Consider the following 16,803-nt stretch of genomic DNA (forward strand, 5'->3'; position numbering starts at 1 on the left):
TTACCAATACTAAATCAGGGCTGTTTTAAAGGTAGAGTGACCATACGTTTGAAATTGATTTAAAAATTATGTGTTATATTTTTATTATAAATTATTGTCATGTTGTGGTATTTTGGAATCAATAAAACAATTCCTGTAATATTCTATTGGTATTTAAAAAAATATTATATTGAACAGATATTCAACCTGGAGAGTGATATCAAAACTGCTCTCATGTTTTTGAGTTAACTATGTATATAAATAAACATAATAAGTAAGAAAGTGATATTTTACACTTCCTCAACAAATTAAATTAAAAAAGTAAAAAATAATTGCACTTGTAATTTCACATGGTCACCCTATTATATTTTCTCACCAATACTGTGACGATGAGCGTTCATATCTCGGACGGACTGTACGTATATAGAGTAGTAGATATACTAAGATAATTTGAATTAACAATATTTTAATGCAGATTTTAGTACTGTATATTTTTTTGTTGTAGTCAATTTTTAATCCGCTAAATTAGAGATAAGCTATATATGTATGTCTATTAATAATTTTTCTATTATTATATTTTCTGCTAATTTGCATCTGTTTCATGTAATATACGATGCTTTTACAAATATTTTTTTTGTAACGTTTTAATTTATGAGGCTGTTGTAGTGTATATTATATATTGTAGCCATAACACGTTAGAATTACATAAAACATCTAATAAATTATTAATAAGCCAGATAAATATTATTTTATAAAGAATGCAAATTTTTGGTTCATAAAGAGTACAAAACTATATATTTATATGATGAATCATAAATAATTCATATGTAATTTTGATATAATAAAGTACTATATATATGTATATATTACTGTTAAATTAGTAGAATACAATTTGTGTGAAATTTTATTGTACAGTGTTATGAGCAAATACAGCACCAGATGGCGTAAACTGAAAAGCGATCACATGAAATTAAATCGGATATTATTATGGATCAAAACTTTGTGGTTAATTGTACTTTCGACGTGTTTTCCATGGAAATTTCATCTCAAAATATAACATATTACGCATATGCCGTAATTAACACAATCTAACGATTTTCGATAATGTAGAATAGGTTAATATGGTCGGCGCCCGAGTAATGGACGTAATTGATGACGACGGTCGAATAATAGTTTGGCCGAGTGTAGCTTTTAGTTAATCCGCGCTTAGTACGGATGAATCAGACGAAAATGTAGGTTTACGAGGATATGACTGTTCCAGGTTATCCCTTAAGAGAAGGGCGATGTACCATGAATAAATAATGAGTGCATTAGGGTGGAAAGAGAACACCCTTCGCGGCGGAGCAACATGTAAACATTATAACTACACGTTCGTTATACATATATGGTATACTAGAAAATATTTTTTCATTTGAGAAACTAGGTATGTGGTATGATATTGAAATATATATTTTGTTCGAGCAATTTAATTTTATTATAAATATGGAGTTGATACAAAAACCCAAGCTTAATCGAAATGTAATATCATCTTTTTATGTCCTGTTAAATAACATTTCAATTAGGTATTCATCCTTTCAAGTAAAGCACAAAACATATTTAATTTAATGTTAAATTATTTATTAAGCACATTTCCGTTCAAAAGTAAAATAACGTACTTATATATAACGAATTTTAAGAAATACAGAGAGAAAAAATGTCATAAATATTTAGAATTAATATCTCTTAGGATTTAGCAAAGAATATATTTAACTGCTTAGTATGCGAAACCTTAATACATTTCAAAACGTCTCGTCTTCGGGTAACTTGAACGTGAAAACAGATTACTGCCGAAAATATTTTTTTTATAAACATGTACTATGTATGTACATCTGAGAGGGTCACTTCTTTAATCTCCTTTCGACAGGATCTTACACACTGGAGATAATCCTCAACGGTAAATATACAAATTCTGCTTAATGTCATTCTATGTGTAAATATATATACATAAAATGTTTTTTTTTTTATTCAATATTGAACATTAGATATGTTGTTATGTACATATGTATTAACATCGCCAATGGGCAAAACATGGCTAAACTCGAACTAAACAATACAATCTGACGGTGTATAATGCAAACATCGAAATAGGAAACCGTGCACAGTTAGTACATACACACAAACAAACAAGCGATAGCCTTAATTGAAATAACTCTAATGGCCATAGGGTTGTTCAATTACAGACTAGAACACAGAGTGCAAAATGCATAAAAGCCCAGCGGCATTAGCTGCGAGCTATGTTAATTAAAACATTAACAAAACGGTATATAAATGTCAAACACTGCCCACCTCCCTTATATATTATTAATGAAATTAATTAGCTATTCAAAAAAAAACAATATGGGCAAAAGGTAAAAGGCGAAGTTTGACGGCCGCCCAGCCTTTAAGTACTCGCCGGGCTTTTCGCTAAAACTGTAAAATAAATCCAAAAAGGAGCGGCGAAAATTTTCCGGTCGGAGGGAGGGAAAAATGGCGATAAAGCCGACGAGTAAAGGAGCATAAAAGCCACGTGAATATTTGATACACATCCGAAGTGGATTATAAGCAGGAAATTATAAAAAAGTGGGGATAGGGAGGCGGGGACGATATCCATCCGACCCACGTCAAACTAGTTGCAAAATATATGTTGTATAGAGGTTTTAGCTAAAGTATAACGTAAGCGCAAGATGTGTATGATACATGTATGTTTATGAAAAAATAGGGCAACCACTAGTTAATAATGAAATGACTTGATGAATTATTTTAAGGTCTACGAAATATTAACATTGCAGGGACGAGCTTAAAAAGCTTAACATTACAGAGACAAGCTTACAAGAAATTTTGTTAATATTTTATTTATTATGAAATTATAATCATAAAATAAATAAATAACTATATTTAATTCAGTATATTTAATAAATACAATTATTATAAATAACTCCCCTGGTACTCGCAAAGTCAAGGACATTCGCGCGCGTGTCGCAATAAAGACATAGGGCACATACAAGGTCATTTAATAAATACAAATGGGACAAAAGTTTGATTTGCTTATTTCGTTAAATTCACAAAATACAGTTGAAAGAACCGAACCTTAAATTTTGTATGGGTGCCTAGTCCCCTATAACGTAGTGTCGTAACATCGTAAAGAATCACGAACTAGATACATTAAATCAGGTTTAAGGTAAAAATACTTATAAACATATTGCTACTTCAAATATGCTTACTTGATAGGCGTATTTTGTAAGTAAGATTTTACCAATGAGTTCTTGTGAAACATTTGATAAGGAAATACATTTTGACAACCCTAATATGTGTCTCAAATAAAGGGGTGTATGCAGTCGAATACTAGGTAAAAAAAAACTTTTCATCTAACGCATCATAAATAGGACAATCATTTTGGATTAAGAAGCAGTGTCGCTCTTTAATAAATGAAATAAATTCACACGAATCAGATAAATCATAAAAAATGTCTCCAAGCAACTCCAAATTATTTGGGGGTGCGTCTTATATTCCGGAATGGAATGTATCTACTTGGCGGTGGATTAAAAAATCTAACAGGGCTCTGTAGAAAATATTACATTAATTGTGAATGCTTTACTAAAGCATGTCTTCGCAAGAAATTATAAATAAATTAACACTAAATGGTGATTAATTTATGTTTTTATTTAATTAAAATAAATAAAAAATATGTATAGTTATAATAATTAATCATTTTATTGTAATAAAGTTACTCGCATGTAATTATATATATTTAGAATCATTTTATATATTTTTTGTGAGTAAGAAAGATTAAATATAAACTGTAAAATATCAGTAAGACTTTTCAGCACTCAATATAATCGTATAAGGTAGCATTTAATGTTAATAATATAATAACGATTTTGGTTTTCACTTTAAAAAACATGATATTATGATTTAAATCGTATGTATCAATTATTTTTTTAGTGCAAAGTTTTCTAAGACAATATCTATAAAAAGTACTGATAGTAGATAAAAACTAATACATGATTTTTTACACATGGAATATTGTTGAATATTCAGAAATTCATTTATATGATTGATACAATTTCGTATTTAAATACAATTTTTGAGAAGCTTAAATTACAAGAACGAATTAACCCGCATTGTGTTTCAATTCGCAGCTTAATTGCATAAACGCGAAAGTTGTCAATAATTAACGTCGAAAATTGATACAGTCCATTGGGGGAGCGTTGCCGTTGTTTATTGTCGTCAAAGGGCATCCGTCGAAGGGTGTGGGTGGTCGCTGAAAAAGTTGTACTAAAAATGGAAGACGGAAGAGGTCCTAAAATAATTTCGTAGATAATTTCGCACCCCAACAGGTCGACGGACGAATTTCATAAGCCACGAAAAATAAACCGTTGATGCGACGGAGGAGCACTCATAAAGTTAAAAATTAATACTGTTGCTGAATCGGTATTTAAAATTTATCAGAAAGGGCAATATAAAAAGGAATTTACATAATGGTGGTAACAACTTGAATGGGTCATTACAACGATGCTATTAGCAGTAAAAAAGAGGCACAATATTGAGGGGACATATTTTATTAAAAAAATAATATTTTTTACGCAAAAATGCCGCTGTGTACTCGAGCGATAAATTTCCTGAATAAAGTGTTGCTTTTAGATTTAGATTTGAAGCAAAATAAATATTTATTATTTTATATTATGACCAATTCGATATTATATTTTTAAATATTACGTATAAAAATAATACATAATTTATTATTAAAAGATAATAAAATATAAAATTGTATGATGATGGAAAAGTTATTATGTAGTAATTTCATTGCTGAATAAAAACAAGAGGGGAAATATTGAAGCGGACACGGAACAAAATTTTGTTTGCCGCAATGATAAGACGTTTTTTTTGAGGGATATTAAATTTAAAACACTTTTAAAATATCGCCAACGGTTGCTCGACAGTTAACTCGACTTTGTTGAACGAAATAAAACTTTGAGCACAGACAGTTAAGGAATTGGATTTTAAAATAAACACATTTTCAAAGTATTACAAATAAATTACCCTCATGTTTTCTATATAATAACATTCAATTTTATCACAAATAATATTTTATACGATTCGCAGATTATGTATTTATGATATTATACAATAATCTTAATATAAAATCGGTTTATTATTTATAAAAAATAAGCATTTATGATATTTTATTATATGCCTGTCATGGCTATAATCGTTACATGAATTAGTATATATTTTTGCGATAACAATGTGTATTATATACTGAGGGCATACAACATATACAAGAAAGACAGTGATTTCCCAAAGGATCGAACGTTTAGAGCAAAGGGAAAGATAAATCTTGTTTGATCTGTACACGTTAAGATGTATTTGTTTACATTTTATCCTAATACCATTTTTTTGATTATTGTTTGTATTAGGTTAGCGCCTAAAATTAACTATAATATAAAATGCAACAATGGATTTCATTATTTAAAAAAATAAAAACTTTATCACTGTTTGAATATTGACAAAAATACCTGAGCTATCTTTTGCGTTTCGTTTACCGTTGTTGAATTTTTCTTTTGTTATGTATAAAAGAACAAAACCGAGGGCGAAGGAAAAAATCTTCAGCGGAAAATTAATATTTAATATAAGGGAACAGGCAGCTGCGCGTACATAATAAGGTCTGGAAACTAAGTGGAAATTACAATTATATATCATTTTGCTTGTTGACTCTTGTAACATACAATTATATACTTGTCGGATGAAAGGAAAGCCTACTGCCTTAGGCATTTGGATTACGGCCTTGTTAAAGGACTATTTAAGTTGAAACACGGGAGCTATCGTGTTCCTAAGCTTCTCACGAATTTCAATGTAACGGATATAAAAATATATTTTTTAACTCTTTAGCTCAAATAATAACTATTATTTTAGCTTTTATAGATTATTTATATATTTAAATATGTCTGCATTGCGAATAAATTTATTATTTGCTTTGATAGGTAAATTCACAGAATCCTTAAAAACACGAAGCTTAAAAAATAGATGATATATTTTACTGTAAGTACTTTTTCTCAAGTTTGCAATATTAAAATTGTTTTGATGTTAAAATTGACTCTTGCTTCTTTAGATTATTAAATTATAGAAAGAGTAAAATGTAAAGAATATGGCAAGTGCTTATTAATATTTCAATTTAATTATCGACCATAACCGAAGTAAATAGTATATATTTTGATCCACACCGTATTTTGATGTATATATATTAAATATATATACACAGATATACCGACCGTGTAATACGGTTAAAGCAACGTTCATTTATGAATCGGATAAATTTTGTCAGCGGAGCAGCAGAGTCGAGCTAATGGACTAAGCTCATTACGAGTAATCCCGACAAGAAACCTTATTAACGACAAATTCGTCGGCGAGCACACGGAACGATCTCGGAACGGGATGCTGTGCCGTCGAGGATAATTTCAATAGGTCCGTTTGTGTGCGATTTTAAAAGGGAATTGTGTCGATAAAGCGGATACTTTTGCGACAAAAAGGTAGACAAAGTCCCTGAAGTTTTTTCGTGTATACCTAACAAATATGAACGCTGTGTAACATTTTACGCGAAAATATTTTTTCTTTTTACCTTCACAGGCGCCCTTTGATCCCGACGATTCAATTAATTAAGTTAATGCAATGTCATGCAAGATAAGAAATTTTCTTTTGAAACGCGACGGTTGGTTTGCTTTGAATCAACATTGGAATATTACAGCGAAGCGTTGATTCTCGAGAGATCGTAACGTGAAATAAAAACTATACTTTGTACACGAAACTCTGCATTTGTGTCTACAGGTAAATGTATATTAAAGATAATCCAAAAATTGCGACTAAGTTTTAATACTGATACTTCAATGAATAAAGAATAATTAACTAGAGCATCCATCGTTATTAAACTTAATATTAGAAAGACAATCATTAAATTAATTACATAAATAGACATACAAACAAGTATTTTCGCAAGTATTTGCGAAACATTTTATTAAAAAAAATGAAGGTGGACAACTTATATATATATATAGCTTATGGAAGGTCGTGTATGTAGCGGGCGCGTACGGTGAGATACATTCCTTTTCGCTCGCTCGCATGTTAAGTGACGAGAGGGAGTGAGAGATAAGGGCGTGCGGAACACATGTAACGCACGCCGTTATCTCTTACTCACTCTCGTCACTTTAACACGCGAGCGAGCGAAAGGTAAAGTATCTCACAGATGCAGACGTAAAACCAAAAAAAGTAAGAAAAAAGCGTTGTTGACATAAAAATTCGTGTAATCGACACATAGTTTTGGGTTAAGAAAAATCAACGCTTTCTGATGAGAGTAAAATCAACTTGTAAGGATCAGATGGGGTATACTACATTCAAAGTGTCGAAAGATACAATTAAAAATGTTTACGAGTAACTGTGCAAAATCAAGAGGTTGCTTCTTATATTTCAGAATGGAAGGTATTTCGATACTTCATCGACGAAACTTGTTCTGAATTATTTTAAATATTTCAATAGGCATTTAAACTGGAACTTTGACCAAAAGAATGCAAAACTGAAGTTTTAAGAAACAGATTTTGTTGTCAGTATGCAAAAAGTTAAACACTCCCTTTCACTCAATTATAACTTATTAACTATGTATATAATACACACAAATTTAATTATAATTTGGAACATTACTTCATATAATAAATATATATGAAGTGCTCTATTTAATTCATTTTATATTCACAGAAATGTATAACACATTTGTATTTACTTTTGGAGCTTTTTATACGTCACGAAACTTTAAGCTTTCTTATCCTACACCAGCGTGTCAACAAGCTTTTGCGTACACCATTTTATTAACATTGCAGAAAGAAAATTGTATTACGTTATTTTTATTATTATATTAAATTTAAATTATAACAGGCGGTGTATTGAAATATGATCGGCGATTGATCACTAAGTGGATAACGCTGTTGAGCGATAAAACTCCTATTAGTTTGTACAAGTGGAAAGCGCAATCGAAAAAGCCGTTCGTCTCTGGCTCGGGGGCCGATTTCGCATTAAGCACAAAGACAAAGCACCAAGAAAAACAAACGAAAGGAAAAGAGAAAAGGTATCGGTTTAAATTGATTGCTAAACGAAGTTAATAAATTATTCCGCTGCGTATACTTTATACACCCCCATGATAAGATTTTACCGCTCGACCCCCTGAGATAAAGGAGAGAAAAGAGAAGAAGCCCTTTTACGCCGATGGATGATTTTAATTAACAATATCTGAGAATTCTCAATTCTTGCGTAACGAGCTCGAACCTCCTCGTTATACGTCGATTATTTTTATATGACAATCGATAAACGTTCGTTGAAATAAGAAAATCTTATTATTAGGACTTAAAATGTATTGTTAATTTGAATATAAGTAATACTCGTAATCGGTGAGAGCAATTAAGGAATAATACATTCAAAAGAAGATGCTCAAATTTGATATATAATATAAAAAAACATATTTCAATACCTATATATAATAACACGAAATATAATCAACTCACCGATTTCGCCGTCTGCGCTGAAATCGTATCAGGATACTGGATCAAAGCCTGATATGAACCTGAAAGCAACGAAAGGTATTAGATGTGTTACACATAAAAAGCATATTGAGTTTCTTGCTTGGGGCGTCATAGAAAAAATATATAATAGTGTAACGATAATGTTACAAAAGGTACATTATATTACATTATGTGTCGAGTATCGATACGATAAATATCTTCCCAAAGGACGCTTAATTTACAGCTTGAAGAAGTTTAACGAAATAAGAGATAAAAAGTTGGTAAGCACGGGGGAGCTAGTTCCAAAGTAGTTAATCGCGTCAGAAGAAGCTTTGACCTTTAATGTTGTAAAGTATTAAGGCCTTCTCGTATGTTTTATGCATACAATTGGGAATTTTTCTTGATTGTAATAAATATTTTATTTTAGCAATCACTTTTTTAATATAAACTTTTCAAAAGAATTATTTTTTATTCCAAAATGAACTTAATATAATCGCAATATTAAAAAAAATTATAAGATAATATTATTGAAGCAGTAAAAAAAATATTATATATTAGTAAAATGCTTTGGTCATTTTAACGATATAATAGTGACATTAATATTTATTGCGATTTTTTAACAAAATATTTTATGTAACATCTAATGTGCTTCATATGTAATTTTATATCCATATTATCTAATGTCAATTGTAGCATAAATGCTAGGGTATTTTTTGTAAGAATTCAAGGAATTGACTCAAGTATTAAATTATAACGTATGCTTCCGTTAATATATCTGTGTTAGCTCGTTAGTTCATCCGGTAACAAATTACAACTCGCGTCGTTTCAGTCCTATATAGTAAGAGTATCGAGTTAAATTTTTAAGAGAGAAGGGGCGGTTCAAAATCCCAATCTACGAAAGAAAAATTAAATATTTCCAATTCCGCCATAGCGTTCCGGATGATGTAGCACAAGCATTCCAATATAAACCGTAGCGGGATACACCCCTAAAGACCGCTCCGTTTCGATTGTTCACGGATTGTGAAGCACAATTGCATTCGGAGAATATAAACCCCGGGGACGCCTTTGAGAAATGAATTTGGATGGCGTGAAATGGCTCCGCGGCGCTTTTCGTTTATATATTCTATATATAATAATAAAAAAATTGTAAGGTAAAATAGCGAAGAAAAACTAATTTTGTAGTGATAGTTACATCGAGCGAAACGAAAGCTCGCGAAATTCGCCGGTTAAATAATTTAACTGTAACCGCGCAGGCATTCGAACCGGGTATTATAAACTGCGAGCAAACACCGCCTGTTACCTAATCATAGTATATGTGTATGCCTACTAGTTAAAACAGTGTTATAGTTTAATTTGTGTGCTTCATTCCCCCCGTAACTAAAACTGTAATCGGATATTAAGGATGTTTACCATTGACTATTTATTTAATCTGTACACGGGTGTATGTACAAGACGAATTATGGAATATACATACATATATACATCTTTCGAATATAACTATATACAAAATTACTGCTCTATGATATAGTACTTAATAATACAATATTATGTTGTATATAAATATTTATTTAAATGTGTTATTATTGAGATTTCTAATTAAAATATCTGATCATGGTCATATATCTAGCATATATTGAGCTATCTTAGATATTTATAGAGCTATTTTATTTCATAACATATTTAAGATAATATAGACGTTCGATATATACAGCTCTAACGCTCTCTAGGCTAGGGGTCCCAAGACCACACCGAAGACGCAGCGTCTCGCAAACAAATCTATTTTCGACTCATCGACAGGGGTTGGGCTCACGAAAATAGTTCAAAAACAACGAGGGGTCCCTTTATTTTTATATCCCGCCTGATAAAAGCGTGTTCCGGCTTTTGTGAACGAGTTCAAAGACGACTTGCGAGCTTCAAAGCTCTGCGAGTTTTCGTGGCCGCTCTACAATTATTCACAACACAGTTTTTGCCGGCGGAAATAGCTTACTGATTGGTGCAAACACATGTGCAATTTTACAAACGTTTCGGGACCAAAACGGGAATAGCCATGTGAACGTATGTAGTTGCGGCTTTATGTTGTTGGCGATTGACAAAAGACAGTTAACCCCGCAGCCACGTGCTCGACAAATATACACTGCAGAACATAAGCTTTTGGATCTGTTCTGTGTTTGGATCTGTGATACCATAAAAAAAATACTCTTAAATGTTGATACTAAAGATTCAGATTCTCGACACTTTTGATAAATTCTCAGAAATATATATATAGATTGATATATATATGAATTGAATTATTATAATAAAGTAATCTCAGACTTTTTTAAGAGTTATTTTTATGTACTCTCAATGCAAAATTAGATTTAGTGTTCATTTTTATATGTACATATATATAAATGCTTCATGAAAATTAAGGATTATTCTAAAAAACTATATAATTATATATGATATATAGTATTTATTCTATTACTTTTGATGACTGTAGTCTGTATAAGAATGTTTTAGGTTTTTATTAATGTTATAGAACATAATAAAGTCCTGTCTTTTTCTAAACAAACTTTAGTAACAAGGTTAGATTTGTGTGTGTGAAAGATTATTTAAGGTTTTTTTAATGTTATAGAACATAATCAAATCCTGTATTTTTTCTAGGCAAATTTTAGTGACAAGGTTAATTAATAATCTTACTATCATTTTCTGTAAATTTATAGACTATAGAGTTGTAGTGCTCTTACTGCAAATATTTAAAAGATGCGTCAGACAAATACACATTTTTTGTACAAAAAGTGGATATTAATTTATTATTGCTTCTATATGATCATCGTTTATTAGTATGCACTTAATAAATTGTGGTGACCATACAGAGTTTAAAAGGGTTTTTGACTCAAAACTTGCGTTAATTTACTGTGACCAAAATTATCATCCATCAACAAGGAAACAAGACAATAGCATAAAAGATTTGGACTACACATTCCTCGTTACGACCATATTAACAACACGAGTTTTGTTTTTAATGTAAATATTCTCCGTCTTTTTTGTTGCGAAACGGTCACGAATATAATAAACTACCGGATCTTGGATCAATACGACCTTGGACAATGCCCATCAAGCGAACGTCACTTTCTAAAGGCGAATACTTATTTCGTCGTTCTAAGAAGCGGCTGCAGCGATTGGCTGTATGATAGCTGCATAATTGCGATTGGTCAGATACTGGATACTTAAGCCTGGATTCCAATGAGAAAATTGTAGTCGCAATCAGCAACTCAAAGAGACCAGCAGAGGCCAGCCGCCCGCGGACAACATACGATCATGGAGAATATACGATCACGACCGCTTAGAGAATATACTGTCACTGCCACAGCAATCAGAACTCTGAGGATCGTCCATTGACATCATACTTCCGCCAGTTTCTCCACCACCACTCGGAGAAAAGATCTATTTTTCGTCTTTCGCAACATATATAAATATAATGTTATCAAACTCTAACTAGATTCTACCATGAGTCTTACTGGCTACGAAGACACACCCATAAAAACATTAACAAATATTACTTAGATTCTTACGTATAAATATCTGAAATTCTATATTGTTATTTAAGGTTATTACAATTTGATCAAAAATTGTGTTCTTTACTGGATTATTCAGTAATAATTAAACTATTGCTTGATAGCAAATGAACGTAATATTATCAGTTCTTTAACTAGTAAAATTTCCTGTTCAAAATTTTATATCAAATATATCATATTTAGAAGTGTGTATAAGGTACCATCCAAGAAAAATGCTTCATAAAAAGGAACGTATTATATATTAGAGGCAAAAAATTCCATTACGAGCTAATTGATCTGGTTAAGCGTTTTTACCATTCGACGTGACGAGATATTGAGTTCCATAATGTCAATAAAATTAAGTCAAAAAAACAATGAGTCAATAAAAAATTAATTTCTTTAATCAATTTAAAACGCCACTAGAACACAGTACAATAATTGTATTTTTTTACTAATTATTGTTAAAAAACATATTAAGAATTAAATATATAGAAGCCAATAGAAAAATATAAATGTATTATTTATGAACAGATTTCTTTTTAAAATACATTTTGTTAGGATCATAAATTGAAATATTTTTTATTTACGATTGGAAGGATTCATAAATTCAGTACCAAATAAAGCGTTTTACCTATACCAGAATTATTATTTTTTTATTTAAATGGGACACCACCAAGAGAAATCGTTGAACAGCTTAAGTTTTTAAGTACGCGCCATAAGCCAGAAAAAAAAATATCCGTGCTTAAAAAAATGTAACACGTGCCCATGCCCTTGAAACAGCCGTTCCTATTATGCTCTCACCCTTCTGTAATTGGTCGTCCTGCCGAAAGGGGCGGATAACAGAATCTTCTATGGATATAGAAGACACTTCCCTTCAGACGCATCGTTTTTGGACTTCCTCACAACACTTCCTTATAGACACTGGTTCAAGTGTCATTCACACTTGAACATCTACTTTGGAGTTCAAGGCATTAAGGTCGGAGTTGCCGCCGCTTCTCTCTTCGCTCATTCGAGTGAAAGAACGTATACAAGGTTTGACACGTGCTCACTTGAGACACATTGGCGCGTTTCAAAAGTATTCACAGCAATTCTTTAAGGATATTTTTATATCAAGAAATACTATATATTTCTGCTGAAAATCTTTTCATTACTTGAACTTGGGCTGCATTCAACATTGCCGCCCGATACTGACATCCGATTTATATCTTTATATTGGTATAAATAATAACTTAAATAATAAAATATATATCATATAGATCTTTTTCGCGTTTCACTGACTGAGCAAGTAAAGTTTATTTTAAGAGATATTTTTATATATTTTAAGTGCACGTAGTTGCTACGTATCAATCCAAAACAAACATGTTTATATATTCAACGCAACGGGTCAACTCTAGCGGAAACTTTGAAACTTTGTCACAGTGGAAATAATACGGGAATGTTAAAAAATAAAAAGCAGCAACAACAACGGGAAAACAAGACACGCAAGCCGGTCGCAGGGGCGTTTATTAATCGTATTAATAATTATGTCAGACTCAAAGGCAAAGTTGGCCGCGACTTATTTCGAAACGTCGCCAAAGTCAAACTCTAAAACCGCATTCCCCGGTGAAAATATCGACGGGGGGGAAGGAGAGAATCGCACGGGAGTTATTCGCAACTTTACTTCGGAAAATCGGAAAATGAAAATGGAAGATGGGTAAACAGACACTTGAATGGCAAGCAAAATATCGATCCGATAAGTTACACTACATTGGATAACACGTGCGAGTTGAAAGAACCGCTTCCAAATAAGAACATTTTTGTTTAAAAAAAGGTGAGAGTAAATGTAAATACATATACATAAATCAATAGCAAACTTTTCGTTTTTATTACTAACTAATAATCCGAATTCGACATGACTGATTACACGTAATTTATTATTAATTTTTATCTGATATGAAATAGTTTTTTTATCACGTCAAATTATTTATTTACTTAATCGATTCATGTTTTTATTGTTTTGTACGCTTAATGCATTCACACGAAACGTATATAAATCACAGACACACAAAAACATTTCACGGTATCTTACCGGCGTTCCTACGGTCCATTTTTTAAAAATAATATATAGATATCGATACCTTTCGCCCTTTTTCGCTTAATAATTCAGTACCAAAAACGTGGTCTGGCTTTACTCTGGTATCTCACGCACCGAAATGTGTCTGTACAGTATTTTTTCAGTATTTATTCTTACGGCATTATCGACCGTTAAACGAACATAAAATGTGTTATTATCCAATATAAAACCATTCAATATTGTATTCGCATTAAGCGTCGTTAAATAGAATATTGATCGTAACGTGAAATATATTTATGTGTATCTTTAATTTATTAGTAATACATTATAGTATGTATATACGAGTCGGTGGTATGAACATAATTTAATTAGAGCACGTAGCATACAGAAGGCGTTGTTTTATTGTAGTATTGCCTATTTTTAAATATAAATGTTAATGCTAAATTTTAGCACGCTAATGAATAATTTTAAAGCACAAAGTATTTAACTATGCAGAAAAGTTTATTGGAAGTATTTGTCGGTATTCCAGACATGATATCGTGGACGACACGCTAATGTATGGTTGTTTAAAAAACGAATTGTTTAATGGTCTATTATATTTTTGATTTATTCATGATCAAGTAAAAATGTAAATTGCTTTGCTTTAATAATAGTTAAAAATATTTTTTTTATTCAAACCACAAATAATCTATTTTATTTATTAAATTCATGAAAGTAATAGCAATATAATAAAAAATATAAAACACGTGTAATGTGTACAGCAGATTTGCATCTTAACTGCGATAGATTTAGTATTATTTTCAATTCTGATTAAGGGGTTTTTCATTATCTGATAAAGCAAAAGCAGATGACCTTTGAAAGCTGATGTGATTATAGCTAGACCTTATAAATTGCCAATTGCCATACGGATTGACAGACGAAAGCCACATTACATGATAGTGATTTTAAAGTACGATGGTCAAGTTCCTCGGTATTGATTGCAAGTTTAATAAATCGTATTTAAGCGTATACTTGAAAAACATAAGTAAGGTCAGTCAATTAAGCGCTTCCAAGGCCGAAATCTATCAAAACATATCAAGCTTTGTGTATATTCAATATAAAAAATCTAAAATCACAGACAAACGCTATACTAAAAATTCAACTAAAAAAATATTGTCCTTTCTTATTAACGAACATTTTGGGCTCTCATTTTATATTATATTACGAGAAATTAGTGTTTATTATAAATTTTTTACATTTTCGATATTTTTTTAATCATAAATGTCTTAAATGATATTCTATGAAGGAAAAATGCATTAATGTGCACAGAACTTTTTAAGAAAATATATTGTAAAATAAATAATAAACGCAATATTTTTACGAAATAGTTAAATATCGAACTAATTAAATCATTATAAATTAATGCACAATACTAGAATGTTAAAATGGTAATTTACATTTAAAAAATGAGTTTTTAACATTTGGATGGCGGATGGCATCTATAGATGTCATCAAGAAAATTGTCAATATGCATTGTGCACTTGAAACTTTGATTTTTATCTAATTTAAGGCAAAAATCACTTATATTTATAGAACTATATTATTTAAAGAATTTATGGCATACCAAATATTTATAAAATTATGTTTTGAAATACCAGCTGTATAGGGCTAAGTATAAAAAAATATGTTTGTATATCTGATGATTGTAAGCTGCATTTCAATAAAAAATTATAATTAAATGAATAAATAAATAAATAAATATATACAGCAAAATATATTTTGTCTGATTCATTGTAAATAATGCTTTAGGTAATTTAAAAAAAAAATCTTATACGAAAAATGTTTCAGGATTTTTTATACCAAGATTCGTTCTTACTCAGTAATATTTTATATCAAATAAATATTATTTTATTTTTGTATTACTTTATCTGTATTTTTATGTACAAGAAATACATTTATCGTAAAAAAAAATCTGCTTTGATAATAAAAACGTTAATCGTCTCTTAACAACATACTATAAGTTAGAGTTCTTAAAGTTAAATTGTAATAATAAAATTAATACTTTTAAAGTATTTATCAATAAAAAATTCACTCCTAAAATAAAATACAGTTAAAAAGAGGAACAATAATATGAGTTTTTGCTGTAGTTAAAAGCAACGCTTAACCTTGATATAGCATTGAAAATATAAAATAAGATACGGTTTTTGACGGATCTATTTCATAAAATATGATTGCTCAAACAAAAACTAGTGAAAATTGTACTACAGGCGGCTCTCGACTTTCGCACAATTCGCTATTTCGCACATTTACAAAAAAAAAACAATTTTTTTTAATTTTATTTTTTTTAAAAAAAAAAACGTTTTGATAGCGGTGAATCTTTTGCTTCAATCGGACGTTCGTATGTTATAAACAGGTCTAAGATATGTTCAATTTTGCAAAATAAAAATATATTTAAAGAATTCGTTCAAAATTGTGGAAAATAAAGATATATTTCCACAATATTTAATGATATGTTTCCAAAAAAACACAGCAAATAAAAAACATAGATGAAATGAAAAATCTTTGTCGTCGTAGATCGATGATCAACATCAAAAAGATGTCCCTCTGAGTATTTCAATTATTCAGGCAAAAGCTCTTAGTTTGCACAAAGATTGGAAGGATAGATTAAAAAAATATTTTAACACGGTTTTTCAAGCAA

The 16,803-nt window shown here is 30.4% G+C and overlaps 1 protein-coding gene across 3 annotated transcripts in view; it reads right to left on the reverse strand.

Annotated features, from left to right (window-relative positions):
• The window catches only part of heph (polypyrimidine tract-binding protein 1 heph), a 413,796-nt gene that overhangs the window by 17,759 nt on the left and 379,234 nt on the right, over positions 1–16,803 (reverse strand). For all 3 annotated transcript variants that reach the window (XM_088202338.1, XM_088202339.1, XM_088202337.1), the window contains one exon: positions 8,541–8,599. In XM_088202338.1, the coding sequence (XP_088058464.1) occupies positions 8,541–8,599 (59 nt within the window). The remainder of the gene's footprint in view (positions 1–8,540; positions 8,600–16,803) is intronic.

This window comes from Plectrocnemia conspersa, unplaced genomic scaffold (assembly GCF_051122295.1).
Source record: "Plectrocnemia conspersa isolate PC_06_02 unplaced genomic scaffold, ASM5112229v1 ptg000013l, whole genome shotgun sequence".
Taxonomy (NCBI): Eukaryota; Metazoa; Arthropoda; class Insecta; order Trichoptera; family Polycentropodidae; genus Plectrocnemia; species Plectrocnemia conspersa.